This window comes from Clavelina lepadiformis, chromosome 1, assembly GCF_947623445.1.
Source record: "Clavelina lepadiformis chromosome 1, kaClaLepa1.1, whole genome shotgun sequence".
Classification (NCBI taxonomy): Eukaryota; Metazoa; Chordata; class Ascidiacea; order Aplousobranchia; family Clavelinidae; genus Clavelina; species Clavelina lepadiformis.
In genome coordinates, this window is record NC_135240.1 from 25,625,130 (window position 1) to 25,641,480 (window position 16,351).

General features: G+C 38.0%; 1 protein-coding gene across 1 annotated transcript; it reads right to left on the bottom strand.

Annotated features, from left to right (window-relative positions):
* Positions 1-6,644: 6,644 nt before the first annotated feature.
* On the bottom strand, positions 6,645-15,849 carry LOC143468198 (sushi, von Willebrand factor type A, EGF and pentraxin domain-containing protein 1-like). Its single transcript, XM_076965273.1, has 23 exons — positions 15,717-15,849; positions 14,467-14,613; positions 14,189-14,218; positions 13,803-13,997; positions 13,536-13,733; positions 13,187-13,378; positions 12,830-13,048; positions 12,547-12,753; positions 12,242-12,433; positions 11,741-11,932; positions 11,385-11,603; positions 11,053-11,250; positions 10,757-10,948; positions 10,139-10,330; positions 9,797-9,979; positions 9,347-9,541; positions 9,009-9,209; positions 8,496-8,927; positions 8,069-8,359; positions 7,818-7,963; positions 7,398-7,566; positions 7,186-7,288; positions 6,645-7,103 (listed from the first exon to the last, which is right to left on the bottom strand). The coding sequence occupies exons 1-23, from the start codon at positions 15,778-15,780 to the stop codon at positions 6,905-6,907; spliced, it is 4,356 nt and encodes a 1,451-aa protein (XP_076821388.1). The 5' UTR covers positions 15,781-15,849; the 3' UTR covers positions 6,645-6,904.
* Between the last annotated feature and the right edge of the window lie 502 nt (positions 15,850-16,351).

Here is a 16,351-nt window from a genome sequence, read left to right on the forward strand (position 1 = left end):
GGTCAACAAAACGTTTATTCGGATAAAAGCTTTTCACAGAAAGGAAATCCTTAGTTCATGAATCAGTTTCCTTTTGGCAAGCAGGCGAAATAGTTGTGACCAAAATTGCAGTAGTATGGCATATAGCGCACCATATGCTCGCAAACTCACACGAGTGGTCTAAACATCCACATTGACGAAGATATCCGAAGACGTGTGGATGAGACTCATTACGTTTATCGATCATTATCAAATACTGTAGTTGATTCTCGCATAGGCATGGAAAGTGTAAAATAACGATCTAACAACACAAAATGTCTCGTACAACAATGCAAAAGTTCTCATGTATCTGTTTATGTACTGTGGAAAGCTATATCTGCAAAATTCTAGCCGCAAACTGTTTCTCCCTCCAATCACTTGTTGTTTAAATTGTGGCCTGATTACTTTTAAATGTGCCGCGTTTGCGGCGCGTATCTTGTAATTAGGACGTGTGTGATTTGATTACGCACATGATTTGTTGTGGCTATTTCCTAAGTCTGTTGAAATATTACCGGCTGTTCGGCAGCTACGAAATATTAGTTTTTCTCCTTTTGTGTTGGGTTGGTTCCTGCTGTTGTACTAAATCTTTGTCATCAAGGGGTTTCAATGAAGACGAGAGAGGTTACGTTGCTTTCTGTTTGGTTTGTCCTGCCTTCGGCCAGAAGCAACGATAAATGTGATTACAACTTGTCCCTTGTCGAACGAGTGATGATTCTACCGACACTGTACTGCTGTGCAGACGTGCTTAGTTTTTACAGTTTGAAATACAATCTGACATAGTTTACTGCAAGTCTCTTCGAACCAGCAATAGGAGAAGGCCGGTACCATTGGGCGAGCACGGCGAACCTGTAGTTTCAAAACGTGCATAAAGATAATGATTTGGGTCAGGTTTTATCCTCGATTGATTGTCTTTATCCTTCTATGAAATTTGAACTTGCAGAAAAGTTTAGCTCGTTTTTATTCACATTTTAAAAGTTTCTGCGACAATGTGGACGCAACAGCAGCTGGTCGAAAACATGTTTCTATGCTGAGTTTACCGGAAGAGTTTAAGTTGGAAATGGAATGCAATGGTGCAGAAGTAGGTACCATGAACTATGAAGAACTAAAGTCCAAAGCTGAGGAAGTTGCTTGTTGCTCACTACGATGTAACAAGGCTAAACAACAGCTTATACAAAGAACCCAAGCTTTAGGTGAAACGAATCGAAGTTAAGTCAACGCTCTTGTCAATTTGGGAGCAATTGCATACCCGAAATCGGAAGATGAAGGCACAACAAATGATGTCTTGTATAACGCTTTGATAGCTGAACTGCGTAACAAACACGAAGCAGAAAGGCTGGTCAAGCGAAACATTGAGGTACAGACATCGGCGTTTCTTGATGCTGTCAAAAAGCTATTACGTTTCCACAAAACAACCCGTAAAGCAAGTCCCATCAGCTTGCGAAAGGATGAGAGAAATATTCCAAGATCTGCGGCACGAAGTTGACTCCTTGCCTGAGTCACTATCAGAGATATCGCGGATGACTCGTCTTAACTACAATCATCCCTTTCGTCCAATGGAATCATGCACGTGTTTTGCAAGCGGGAAAATAGGACACATCAGGTGATATTGTCCTCAACATACCCGCCAGGGAAACGCCAACGAAGCAAGCACACGTGTCCACCCCTGAATCTATCACCACAACGTGAACGATAATTGGTTACTTACAAGATCACCGTCTCTGTAGAAAAATATAGTACGTTAACGACGTCTATAATGGTAAGTCCTCATTTTCGATTGTTGACACTGGTGCATCAATTACAGTCATATCACATTTCGCTTTCCAGCAATGTTCCGCTCAAGATTTAAAAGACTAGCTGCCCTTCAAATGTTCGATTTCTTTGGGCAAGCGGAACCGTTATCGCGATGGCAGGAAAAGCAAAGCTAAACTTCGCCGTTGCCGGATTAGAGACCACTCGCGCCGTTTTTGTCGGGGAGAATTTGTCGGAGTCTTGCATTCTGGGTTTGGATTTCCTTCAAGGCCATTGTTGCATCATTAACTGTGATGTGAAGACTCTCAAGGCTGGTGGAGGAATATTACCGCTATCGAGAAAACATGGTATTTTGCACTGTTCCTCGATTGCATTAATTGAGTCACCGCGTATCCACGCGTTTACTGAAGTTTTGTTGCCCTGTAATGTTAAACGCCCGACGAAGTCCAAGTCTTACGACGTTTTTATACAGTGTTCTGCATTCCTACTAGACAAATACGAATTTTTAGGCGCAAATTACGTAACAAAAGACAATTTGTTTCCAGTTAGACTTGCCAATTTAACGAATAAAAGCAAATGTATTCGGGCTGGGACGACTGTTGCGGATTTAATACCAGTTGTAAGAGAAAATGTTTCGTACATTAATGCCTACTCATTATGTTGTATATTGGAAGAGATTGACGAGTCAGCAACCGAGGATGACGTGTCGTCTCTCATTGAACAATTGCATCTAAATGATCTTAATTTGTCAGATATTGAGCGGGAAACTGTGGTCGAAGTGATTCGAAGACGGCTAGCTGCTTTTTCACTCCCTAAACGTGGTCTTGGCAAAACCAATATTCTTACTCACAATATCGACACATGAAACGAATCACCTATGAGCTAACACCTGAATAGAATATCAGATGAAAACAAACGAAAAGAAGATGAACTGCTAAAGGATATGTTAAATGATAACGTTATTAGTCACTCACAGTCGCCTTGATCTAGCCCAGTTGTGTTTGTTAGATATGAAGGACGGCAATGTAAGGTTTTGCATTGACTACAGGACTGTCAACGATTGCGCTAAAAAGCGCAGTTTTTCTTTGCCACAGATCGATAACAGTTTGGATCAACTTTCAGGGTGCAAATATTTTACCACACTGGACCTTAAATCTGGTTACTGGCAAATACTGATGAGTGAAGATGAATGTGGAAAGACAGCGTTTACGTGCCATCGAAGGTTTTTTAATTTTAATGTGATGCCTTTTGGACTATCCAACGCACCTGCCACGTTCAAGCACTTGATGCGGATAGTTCTCGATAAAGTTGAATAGAATAATGCATTGGCTTACCTGGACGACATCATTATATATGTACGCACCTTTCAAAATCATCTGCACAGTTTGGACGACGTTTTTTTCCGACTAATTGCAGGTGGCATCAAACTTAAACCATCTAAATACAATTTATTCAAAGAAGTTAGGTTCTTGGGTCATGTTGTTTCAAAATCTGGTGTATCCTGCATGCCGGAGAAAATATTTCCGGTTTCCATTTGGCCTGTGCTCTCTTCGATAAAGGATGTAAGGCATTTTTTGGGACTCGCGTCATACTATCGCAAGTTTGTCAGACATTTGCCAAATTTTCGGCCCCACTGTACGATGTGACGTAGTCTCAAAAACACTTTTGCTGGAATTGTAAATGTTTACACTCATTCAACTTGTTGAGAGACGTACTTGTAACAAGCCCTGTATTGAGATACCCGGACTTTACGCAGAAGTTCATCCTCGATAGAGATGCTTCAAATTTTTCACTTGGCTGTGTTTTGTTACAGATTGTGGATTGTGAAGAGCACCCAGTTTCGTACTCAAGTAGATTTCTAACGAAAGCAGAAAGAAATTTTTCCACCACGCCGAAGGAACTCTTGCCAATTTTTATGGTGTGCAGAAATTTCGTTTTTGACTTGGCACACCTGTTCATCTTCGCACGGACCACACTTCGTTACGGTGGCTGTGGACAGCAAAAGAAACATACGGTCATTGTCCGCGCTGGTTTGAGATATTGGTTGATTTTGATTTTAAAATAATACGTCGCATTGGATCAAAGAACTCCAATGCAGACGCACTTAGTAGAAGGCCACAGAGCAGAAAAAGGAGTGATTCAAATAGCGTCGAATCGAATCTTGATAAGTATCCGTTTGAAGTTGACGAAAACTTTAAACCGGTGAGGACTCGACAGAAAGTGTTTATCATCATGAGGGTTTTGTTTGGTTGGTTGGTTGGTTTCATGACAAAACTTCACAAGCTCAAAAGTCCGACGGACATCTTTTCGAAGTACTGGGTTGGATTAGAGCCGGCGCAAGGCCACCTTTTAAGAAATTTATGAAATTGAGCAGTAAGGTTCGACATTACTGGTCTTTGTTTGGAGAGCCTTTATTAATACACCAGTGCTTGTACCGCAGTCTGGAAGACGCACTGGCAGGAACACGCCTTCAGTTACTTGTTCCTAAAGAAATGCGTCCCAGAGTCTTGAATGAGCTACATGACGCATCGCATGGATGAGGACACATGGGTTTCGACACAGCAGCTGAAAGAGTTTCAAGACGATTCTACTAGCCACGCTGGAAAACGGATGTCCGTGAGTACTGTGAGAGTTGCACACTATGTGATTTACATAAAGCTCCTTCTAGAACACCAAAGCCGTCCTTGGTACCTTCTGAAGAGTGTGAGCTGATGAAAAGAATAGAGATTGATATCCGGGAAGGATTTTCAGTGAAACATTCAGGTAACCGTTACATACCGGTAGCCACTGACATATGTATACTAAATACATGCAGGCTTGGTCAATAGCCTCACATACAGCGCAAGAAACGGCATTTGTTCTCTTTCACAACTGGATGAAGATTCATTGTATTTCGGAGCGTATTCACAGCAACCGATGAGGAAACTTTGATAGCCAGTTGTTTAAGGAGCTTATTGATCTTCTCGGCTGCAACAAATCAAGAACCACAACATACCACCCTCCTGGGAACGGCGCTTTGGAAAGAGCCAACAGAACAATCTTTTCCATCATGTAGAATTAAGTCCAGCGTGATCCACTATCCTGGGATGAATCCCTCTCCTCAATTTGTGCAAAATATAACGCCTGTCGACACTAAGAGGCAGTTGTTTCTCCACATTTCCTTCTGACAAGACCGATTTACAAAACCGCATCCGGATTGTCCACGAAGTCGTGAAAACAGGACTGGATCAACGTCGGCAATCCATGAAAGCACTTTACGACAAGTCGGTGTCGAGACAAACAAAGTTTCAGGTAGGAGACAAGGTCATGCTGCGAACAACTGTCATGTCAAAAGATGAAAAGCGAAAGTTTCATCTCTCTTATTCAGGTCCCTACGAAGTTGTTGAAGCTTTGCCGCCCGTAAATTATCTCATTCGCAATCAGGAACGGACGTTAAGCATAGATTTTAACAGGCAAAAGCTAACCAGAAGAGACTATCATAAAGGGATGCCTTCCCATAGTCAAGCTATAGTCGCCCAGAAGATGTCCTCCGGCAATTGGAAATGCCCTTGACTGGAGCTTACTTGTTTAATAACCAATCAAATACAAATCGCTACAAGATAACGATTTTAATAGCTTAAGTAACTCCCGAAATAACGATCGACTTTGCCGAAGCCCACGTCGCCCAATTCGTTACTCAGACGTCGAAATGTATTAATTGTTTGTTTGTGTTATGCTGATGTTACGTCTATGACTACTTTGCTATGACTGGCGTTTTAAAAATCACAGTTTCAAGTATGGTTGTATTTTATTTCGGATCGGTTTATTTAAGGCCTATCTTAGCCATCAATCTCATGTTTTAATACCTTTTGTAGTGTTATTGGCATGAAGTTTGATTTGTAACTCACCGATATTCTTTATTGTGTTTATGTTATTGTGTTAATATAGTCATGCTGCCTAAATTTATCCTGTAACAAATTAATTTTAAGTATATTGTAGTTTGTAAAGTAATGTTGTGTTTACATTATTTGTATAGAAATACTGTACCTTGTTAAATTTGCGTTTTTATTGTTAGGGTGATAATTGCAGTTTCTGTCACTAGTGCACCAATTTGCCGTGTGTAATGAATCGTTTTTGTAAACCTTTGTTCCGTGGCCCATTATGGTATACGTAGTCGAAAGTGCTCCTTAAATAATTTATAAACTCATTTGGGTAACAAAATAGTGGTTGTTGCTTCGTGATTACATTGCAGCTTGTCATTGTATTTACCATATGCTTAGCCTATAGGTAATTATACTATTTAATGTCGTTCAAACAATGCGGAATCGAAATTTATTGGTTGGGGAGGAGTGTTAAGGCCTATGTTGTTTTATGCTTGGTTTGTCGTGTCTTTGTATTTTCTGACTTCGGCCAGAAGCACTGATAAATGTGATTACAGCTTGACCGTTGTCGAACGAGTGATGATTCTACCGACACTGTACTGCTGTGTAGGTGTGCTTAGTTTTTACAGTTTGAAATACAATCTGATATAATTAACTGCAGATCTCTTCGAACCAGCAATAGAAAAAGGCGGGTAACACACGCACTCTGTAAGGCAAGTTATGGGGTACTTTTTATAGCCTAAGCAAGGTAAAAAGGGCACAGCATAGATAGCCGACGCCATCCACGGGTGGTTTTACACTGCTGTCAAATTTTGAAACTACCTCGAGTGCATCAGACGTGTTACATGGCGTTATTACTTCTATGTAAAAAAAAAAAAACGTTTTGTATAATGTGTTTTTCTATCTTCATAATGATTAATTTTGGAAGTTTACTCATGTCAAAGTCATTCACAAATAACATTTCGCTAGAGTTTGATCATCCAAAACTATCATGTTGGCTGCTCATACCATAAAATATAAACCTAAATAACTATATTTGAGCTCAAAACAACAAGTATTTAATTTTTGCACTTAATATAAGATGGTTCACAAGCAAGTTAAACAAAATAACACGGTTGTCAAAAGTAGAGGAAGAAATATAACACAATTGTGTCTTCACTGGTTTTTGTATCTTTGAAAAGATCATATCGAAACAAAAATCAAAATGCAATGCTAAAATAAACGATACTACACAGCTGTCAAAATATTTTTCTAAATTTAAAGAGATTAAATCTTGTTCAAAATGAAGTCGAAGTTTGCTTGGTTTGTTGTGTTTTAGAGGTTTCAATAACGTTTTTACTTGAATGGTCGCCTTTCCCAGGTGTTTGTGCTGTAGATTGAACACTCAGCTGCTTTAAGTAACCGGGTTTGAAAATTTCAACTATCTCATTCCGAAAATCTCGTTCTCTCGCGCTGTAAACGATGAAGTTGACCAAGCTATGGAAGAGACAATTGATCAGGAGAATGTCGAATACTCGTAACAAATTACCCATAATATTTCTAGCTATGTTAAAGATACCTGTTTGTCATGCTAAAGTAAAAGCAAATCATGTAAGGTTGTGCGATGTCGTCGCAATCCAAGTGACCAGAATAGAACAAAGAAGCCGCCACGACGATTGGAACTAGATCAAATAAAAATGTAATAAACGAAAAAATAACATAAAAATTAAATCTGTTTAAACCAAAGAAAAAACAATGAAAACAAACGATGCTATATCGACACACACTTACGCAGCGTCGCTGTGAACCCGAACTGCATAATTGCAATTGTTTTTAGGACGGACAGTTTTCGTTTGTTTCTGCGATTGTTGGAAGATTGTGATTGTTCAGTACCAGTGTTATTCGATCTTGGGTTACCAGCTGCATATACGAAAACTGCCGTAATCAAACAAGACGCTGTCTACAAAAAAGCAGAAGAAAATTAGAAAAATGTTTAATTTTGTAACACGGTATTGTTTTTATAGTTATGTTAAATGCTTGAGGTGTTTTGATTAATGTATGTGTTTAAAGATTAGCCACAGTGGTATAGGACAAAAACTAAGCAGGTATACGATTGAAATATTGTTTTTTATCACTTCGTCATCAAATGATAAAGAAAGTTAATAAATGTCCATTCAAACAGAAGTACATAAATCTATCCAAGTAACTTACAAGCAACATAAATGGTAAAAGGTAAAATATTATCATAAAGGCAATAGCAACTGAGTAATCCATGTTTGAAGCAGCGCTTGTGATGGCAGGTTGATACAGAAACGTCGGTGCCAAATAAGTGAAATGCAACTGAGTGGGGAACCAACCTGAAAAAAAATAACAAAGAAAAGAGGATAAAAGAAATCGTAGTTGCTTAAATTTTTGTTTAATCTTTTAAACAATTAAAAGTTCTTCAAATATTCTATGTTTACCTGGAACCGTTGCGCTTAAAAATGATAGGAACCACACTACACCGAGACCGACATAAACAGATGTTTTCTTTTGCCATTTGTAGTGTATTGGCTTTACAATGGCGTATAATCTTTCTCCTCCCATATAGACCAAATGAAATAGAGATGATGTGAGAGTGAAAAGAAAAAAGATTCCTCCCACATAAGCTTGCGGTGATCCCTGCAATGCTGACTGTTGTTGGATAAGTTCTACTGCGGTTGAGTTCATTGTCCAAGTGAAGTTGAAGCTCACCACAACCAGGATTTGTATTCCTTGAGAAACAAAGCAAGTTCTGTTTTAAAAGTTTTAGTAACTGAAAGCCATAAAACGTATTTTTTCTCTGTTATGTATTTATTTACAAAATAATATGACAAGATTAAAATCAATTGTTCAGGCCATTTACAGTACCTGTCAAAATATCAGCTACTGCAAGGGAAAGTTTGCAAATGTCCATTTTGTTTGCTTTTTTCCGATTGAAGCGTTTGTAGCCTACCCATATAACCAAAGCATTGCCAAAAAAAATTGTCAAAGCAAAAAGCAAAACAAAAAAGAGGAAAGACACTGCTCGGCCCACACCACACATTTCACACTCGAACAAAGTTTGGTTGAAGCAGTTGAAATATATGTCAGGAGGAGATCCAACGCAAAATCCTGGATATCCACAAACACTTGTGATGGGAATTAAATCTGAACCGTTCGTTCTGCTCGCAGCCGTATAGTTGGTCATATTGGTAGTAACAGAGGAGTTTGGTTGAATGAAGTCGTTGGTTTTAGCGACATCCAACCTTCTCCGTGGTCCGTAAAATACGTACGTGTCCGGAATAAACACGGCGGAATCAGCTTAATGCAAAAACATTAATTCAAATAAACTACTGCTAAATCCTTTTTGTATCTTGTCATACTTCTCAACACAAAACATACCATAAACACAACGTAAATCGAGGATATCTGGAAACCACCCATTTCCAAGACAAAAACTGACAGGCGATCCAGTCAGACTTCCAGGATAATCGCAACCATAGACTATAGCAGAGCCTTTTGCATAGAAACCATTATTGTCCGGAACAGGCTCATTTAAAATTAGTACATCGTTGTTTGGCCTTGGCGGTGCAGTTTTGCAATCTGGAGATAAGTTGGATTAAACTACATTATGATGACTAGCAACAAGTGCAACTATATAAAACAGTAGATTATTATGCAGCAAAATGTATTGAGTTTTTATGAAGGCCAACTTTTATTTCTCATAATTCTTAACATACCAAGTCTACATTCTGGAAAGTTGCCTGGGTTCAACTCGAGACTCCATTTGTTACCAGCCTGGCAAGTGCTCGCAGCACCATTTGGCGCAACAATCCTAAAGCCATCTTTGCATTGGTATGTTATAGAGGCACCTTCTGCAAATGGAGCTTCACCAGAGTATTTTCCATTTTGTAAGGGAGCTGGACCTCCACAACCTGGATTCAGAGAATATTTCACTAGATGCCATATAGTATATATGATCATAGTAGCCTGCACAGCGTTTTTGTGTCTGCATGAACTCGCAACTCATAACAAACAGAGAGAAGAATGAAATTGTAAATGTTATCTGAACACAGCAGTTTAGTACTTTCCTCTAAGTTTTGTATATTTAGATAAGTTACATTAAGTAAACAACCACAACGCAATTACTAATGTATCGATAATAGCAGTAGGTATTCTTCAGTATTCACCTTGTTTGGGTGCTGTACATCGGGGAAGCCTGTTTAAGCTCCAAGTTCCATCATCAAGGCAATTTGTTATTGTAACATCGTTGGTAGAAAAACCTTGATCGCACACATATTCATAACTTTGTGATTGTGAGTTTAGTGTTCGTCTAATTTGTGCGTTTGGTACTGGTGGTGGCGCGCTGCAGTCTAAATGAAAATATATGTCTATGCCATTGAAAAGATAATAACAGCCTAAAGATAAAAAATATATATTGTAGACTTAATGCAGGACATAATAAACAAAATGCATTCATTAAGAAATTTTGTAAATTTGAAAACAACATTTTTGTTTAAAGTAATCCCTACTTTGCACACATGTGGGTAAGTCAGGTAGCCACATTCCACTACCGCAACTTAATGTTGTACTCCCAATAAGTGTGGACCCTTCTTTACAACTGTAAGTTACGATGGATCCAAATCCAAATCCAAATGTATCTCTAAACGGTTCATCTACAATTTCCAAATCAAATGTTGCTTCTGGCGGTGGTTGAACACAACCTTTAAATACACAAGCTATTATTTTTAGGCTTTGTAGACGTTTGGTTTAGCGCTGGACTCGCAACAATGCGGACCGTATCGGATATCTCGTGACGCTACCGGTGTTATGTCCTTGGGAAAGGTATTAACTATGTATGCTCCTGTCCAATAAACTTATTGAACAGTTCAAAGATCGGACAATGCGACAGCAAAAATAGAAAAATAAACTAATAAAAATATGAGTGTCAATCGAAACTATAGCATAAATGCGAGCTCGGTATCCGGCGCTTGAGCGATGAAAAACCATATTCAAGTATAAGTCGTGCAAAAACTTTTGTCAGTACCATGATAAAAATGATCTTACCTTAGGTGAAACCATAAAATAGAGAAACTAAATGAAGTTAAACTGAAAGAAGGTGATTATTACACTGTAGTATTAATAGTCACCAGTGTTGCACGTCGGAAAGTTCTCTGACCCAGGAGTAAGTCTCCACGTTTTTCCTGGCAAGCAAGTACTCGTAGTTCCATTGGGAGCACTGATTTCAAAGCCAAAATCGCATCGGTATATCACGGTGTCATTATAATGTGGACCGACGAAGAAAAACCAACCGTTTTTCAGAACCGGTGGGTCCCCGCAACCTGCATTATTGTTAAAACAATTTAACTTTGTATTCGTCAGTGTTGGTTCCAGATAATCTGTTTGGCATTTGGCAAAATAATTTAAAAACCTTATGATTTACTACCTAAAGATGGAAGAGTACATGTTGGGAAAGACTCAGCTTCTTGGGACCAAGAAACCCATTTGCCATTGCTATCGCATACTATTGTTTTTGAAAGAGAACTGGAAAGGCCTGGATTGCAAATGTAATCAACTGCCCATGTTTCTACAGTTGCCAGAGCGTCGACAGTTGCATTTGCCACTTCTGGTGGTGGACCGCAATCTACATAAAAATTTAGAAAAAAAAACATTTATAAAGCACTTAAGTCGCAAAGATTGCAATGTGAGAAACAGATTTTAAGAATGCAGTACGTAAGTAAGTTTTTTTCCGGATGTACAAGTGCAACAGAGTGGTACCTCGGTAACAGAGTGGTGGCTTAGCCGGTTTTCCATTGAACCTCCAATACCAACCTCTTCCAACACAAGTGAGCGTTGCATCTCTAATCAAACGATATCCCGGTTGACATCCAAAACCATGTTCGACTCCGTTGGAAAATGATATTCCGTCTTTGTTGCGTAGAGTTTCATCCACTAGTACTACACCACCCCGAGGCAAAGTGGGCAGTGATAAGCAAACTGAAAAGAAAAAATATGAATTTAAGAAAAATTTCAAAATCATACATTTATACAAGTATGGTATACGGACAACAAATTACAGTTTACATGATTTTATGTGTTAATTGAAATAAATGATAGACTACATGCATATTTACCACGGCGACAGAAAGGAAATATTGGTGATTCCGACTCATTGGCCCATTCCTTTTGACGACAAACGACATAAGAACCACCAGGGGCAACCAGCTCATAACCCTGGAAGCAATCATACATCACAATGTCGCCTTCCTTATATGGAGGAAGTCTCGCAGCATATCCATTGTTGATCATTGGAGGATTGCCACATCCTGGTAACAGTTAATTTTGAGCAGTTTTTTGTATTCATATAAATGATGATTACGCAGTAGGTATAGCGCAATATTTCTAAAAGAACCGTAACTCAGCAAAGTTATTGTACTTATAATGCAAATCCACCAATTTCGAGAAAATATACATGTATACAAGACAACTATTTCTTCGTTCTATAATCCTTAATTATACAAGGCTACCTATAGGTTAGTGTTTGTCATTTCAAATGAAAATGACTGAGAAACTGATTTGACCTGATATTTAATGTTGACAAAACGCTATTCAGTAATACGCCCAACTACTCTTACCGTTTTCGGGGATCGTACATCGTGGAAGTTGAACGAGGTCCCATGAAACGACAGTTCCATTCCTTCTACAAGTGGATGTTGTTTCATCATTTGTGAATAATCCTTCATCGCAAATGTAGTGAGCAACCGATCCTTCAATTGTTGAAAATACTCTCACCGTTGCGTTTGTTGCTTGTGGAGGATTTCCACAATCTGAGAAGCAAGTAGATGTAAAATATGAATACTATATATATGAGGCATGTATATATACATGAATTAACATATGATCAACATTTGTAAAGGAATTATAATTATCAATGGTTCACCTGGTTCACATATGGGAAAGTTGGAAGCACTTTCGTTCAAACTCCAGCGGTTTCCAGCAAGACAAGTGCTTTTTGCTCCCGCTGGTGCGTTTAAATAATATCCACTGATACAGAAGTAAGTAATGGTCTCGTGAATATAATGTTCTTGATTGGGTTCACTTTCAGCTTTATATGCTCCATTTATTAAAAGTGGAGGGTTCCCGCATCCTGGTCAATTTGAAGGGGGTGATTACTTATACACAAAATTATCTCGTTGAAGAAATAACTTTTGTAAACATTTTACCTTCAGATGGCTCGACGCAAATGGGAAGCGTCAAATCGCCTTCAGGTTCAAAAGAGTGAAAACGTTCATGTGCAATCTTCCATTCTCCTCCGATGCAGTAGATAAATGTTGCATTCGACGTGAAAAGTCCGGGATCACAGAAAAACCGAGCTTGCGAGAATTCTCTTGTCGAGATTGGAAAAATGCTCGCGTTTATCGCAGACGGAGGATTATCGCAAACTGTTTAACAAAACGTAAGTTAGGTGGATATATGGACGCATTTCAAACCAAGCTGTTATGACGTTGCATGAATTACAAAAAAGCGGTTCATCTGCACACGTAATAGCAGCCAGAGTTTTCTTTTACAAATTAACCTACGCAATGGACAGGAAGGAAATCCACCAAGCCATCCAGAAGGTGTACAAGTGAATGTGTTTAGTACTTGCTTTGAAAATTGATCTTCGCAACCATACCTCACTTCCGTTCCCAGTGGAAAAGTGTCTCTGTTAAAGATGTTTTCACTAGATAGCAGTACTGCGCCAACAGGCGGTGGTGGAGGAACAGAACAAACTAAAACAATATATCAGATGAAATTTTACAGTCTTCGTCTAAAGTAAAGCATTAATTAAACCTTGAGCACTTAAATGGATTTATTGCCTTTCGCCTGTCACGTAATTTAACTATTGCCAACTACTTATACTAAGTACAACAATACATATTTTCTCACCTGGAAAACATGTTGGAAAGTTCTCATCGTGTGTTTGCAAGCCCCATTGGTTACCAGGCTCACATCGACTGATGGAAGAAGCCTTTGAGTTGCCAAATTCAAACCCTTTTAAGCAACGATAGGATATTGTTTCGTTGAGATCATACGGTGGGTCTCCAATTATATCGCCATGAAGCAGAAAAGGAGGATTTCCGCATCCTGCATCGAAATTAAAATTAAAACCAAAGCTTGATACAGCAGCCAAATGTTTAAAATAATTTAACAAACCAGTTTCAGGAATCGTGCAATTTGGAATGTTTAGTTCAATATCCCACGACCCATTTTGACAAGAAAATTGGGTTGGGCCAGTAGCAGAGAAGCCTGGATGGCATTCATACTTTACTGTGGTTTTGACTGGAATGACACTGCTATTTACATCAATGTTAATCACACCGTTTGGTCCAGGTGGTGGTGGAAAACAATCTAAAAACATATTCCTATTATTGCACGATTAAGAAAAATTTGTTTTTTTATTTTCACATCTTTGTGTTTTCAGTCTAATTACAAATTGCCGCTTTGTGTCATGCTTTGCTGGGCGTGTTTAACATCTTTTATCATCAGGTATTTTCATCTCAGCAATTATTCAATAAGAAAAATTCAAAGTATTTGCTTACCTGGACTAGGAAAAGCGATTGGAGCAAAATCTGCATTCATTCAGGGTGAGCAATAGACATGGTAATAGAATTTAGTAAGATTAATTCTTGTTCATTACAGAAACAAAGCACCGTTGAACAGAACAAAAGACCAACATATTATTGTATGCTGATTTTTTATATGTAACGTAATTTGGAAAGTATTTTTTATTGGAACTTACAGCCCAAGACCCTTAACAAAACTAAAAATGTTTTTTAGACTTTTACGTATACCTCAAGATGAAGCAAAGTTAATATACCTGTAGGATGACCTGGCTGGATCCTTGGAGGCGGATCAGGGAAAAAGGGGAAAGACTCGGCTGGAATAGGGTCTAGTGGAAAGGAATTTGGAGAAATACGATCCAATGGTATTGGAGCAGCTGGAAAAGGTGAGCCAATTTCAAGTTCTAGAAGGGAAACCAGACAAGCAACTGCCAGTTGAAAATGATAACAAAAAGCTAAATTGAAAGTTTTCTTTTTATTATATACATACATTTGAAATATCTTTGAATGCGTCTAAGCATTTTATAAAAGACTTAATTAAAAGTAGGGAGCTTGTAAAAGATTTTTTTTCAACTCTCATGAATTCGATTAAAACTTGCCAAGAATGGTTAAGTGCTTGTTTGTGAACGCCCGATTGACAGTAATATGCCGGCAAGACAGATAATTATCTGCGCGATTATAATCGCAACTAAATGTACTTATTTAGATGTGACATACAAAAACCAAAGTGTAAGACCTATCGTAATGTATCATGTTGCCTATCAGCTTAAATTTATTCATGAAAGCGGGAAAAATGGTTCTTGATAGTTTTTATAAACAAATCACTTTGAAAAACGGAATTGCAAGTAATTGAATACGATAGATCAAGTGTATTTTGAGTAAGTTATTTTGTTTTTGAATGAAAAGGTTAATTAAGTTTAAACCAAAAGTTTTGACAAGTTGTTGCAAAAAATGTTACTGACCATAGTACACTTTTTAGTTTATCGTCAATTTTCAGTCAGCCACAATGTTACCGGCACATTCTTGTTATGAATAGAAATTATTGAAACATTCCTTCCGCTACTAAATAGGAAAAATGTTGCAGAAAGAACTTCTGAAAAGTGCCTACGAATGGGCCTGATGTTGTCGGTTTTCATGAACAATATCATCGCTTCTGCGTCAGAACAAAACATGACTGATAAATATGACAACAAATCTCTTGTTAATCGACCATCGGTCTGTAAACTTTACTTCTATACGAATCATCTTGAAAACATTTCTTAAAAATAAAATTATGGTGATCTCTCTTGTTGTAATGCCTAAATGCTTAGCGATTAATCCCAATCGTTGTAGAGAATTGAGATCATATAGCACAGCTAACACAATTTACAAACTGACGAAAAACGCATATTTGAAGAAATTAATTGTTTATCTCTCAATTTTCATTTCATAAAGTCTCGATAAAACTTAAGCAAATTATTTCACTAAAGTTTGCAACTCTCGACATTCAGCTTTAGATGATTCTTACCTTGTGCTTTGGTGAGTGAATTCCATAATATATAAAACAAGTAAATTTTCCAAACAGAAAACATATTACTCTTTTTCTTCCCGTAAACACAGCCTATAAAATCAAATAACTTAATACAACAAACTTTAACACCGTATCTAGAAAATAATTTGAATCGTTAAGAAAACTTTTACAAATTTTTTATGCAACATACGCTCTGTGGCTAGAAACCAGCGTTAGACGAAAACTATGACCAAGCTTCATCCTTACAAGCGCTAATGTACACGGAAATAACTTGATACAAATATGAGTAGTATGCCCTCGTCAGCGCACATCAACATCCGGTTTAATTTACTGTGCTTTAATGTTTACGTAAAACTGTGAAAAGTATAACTCGACCGTGTTTAAGAAAACATTTAAAATAACGCTATGTTGGGCGGTCGACATATAGGTGCGATTGTTGATAAATGCATATATATTATATGTGTAATTATAAATTCTATCGAATCACCAAAAACGCCTATATAACAATTAAAAGAGTTTTTAAGTGTATGAAACGTACAAGGCATGCTCTTTTTTACTTATTTATAACTAGTTAAGTAAGTTATATTTATCGGTAGTTTGCTTTGGGGTAAATAACTCTTCCAACATTTGCA

Coding starts and splice junctions, on each gene's coding strand:
- LOC143468198 (XM_076965273.1), bottom strand. CDS start 15,780: ATGTTTTCTGTTTGGAAAATTTACTTGTTTTATATATTATGGAATTCA. Junction 12,434..12,546: donor CTTTCCCATATGTGAACCAG/GTGAACCATTGA, acceptor CTTGCTTCTCAG/ATTGTGGAAATCCTCCACAA. Junction 10,949..11,052: donor ATGTACTCTTCCATCTTTAG/GTAGTAAATCAT, acceptor ACAATAATGCAG/GTTGCGGGGACCCACCGGTT.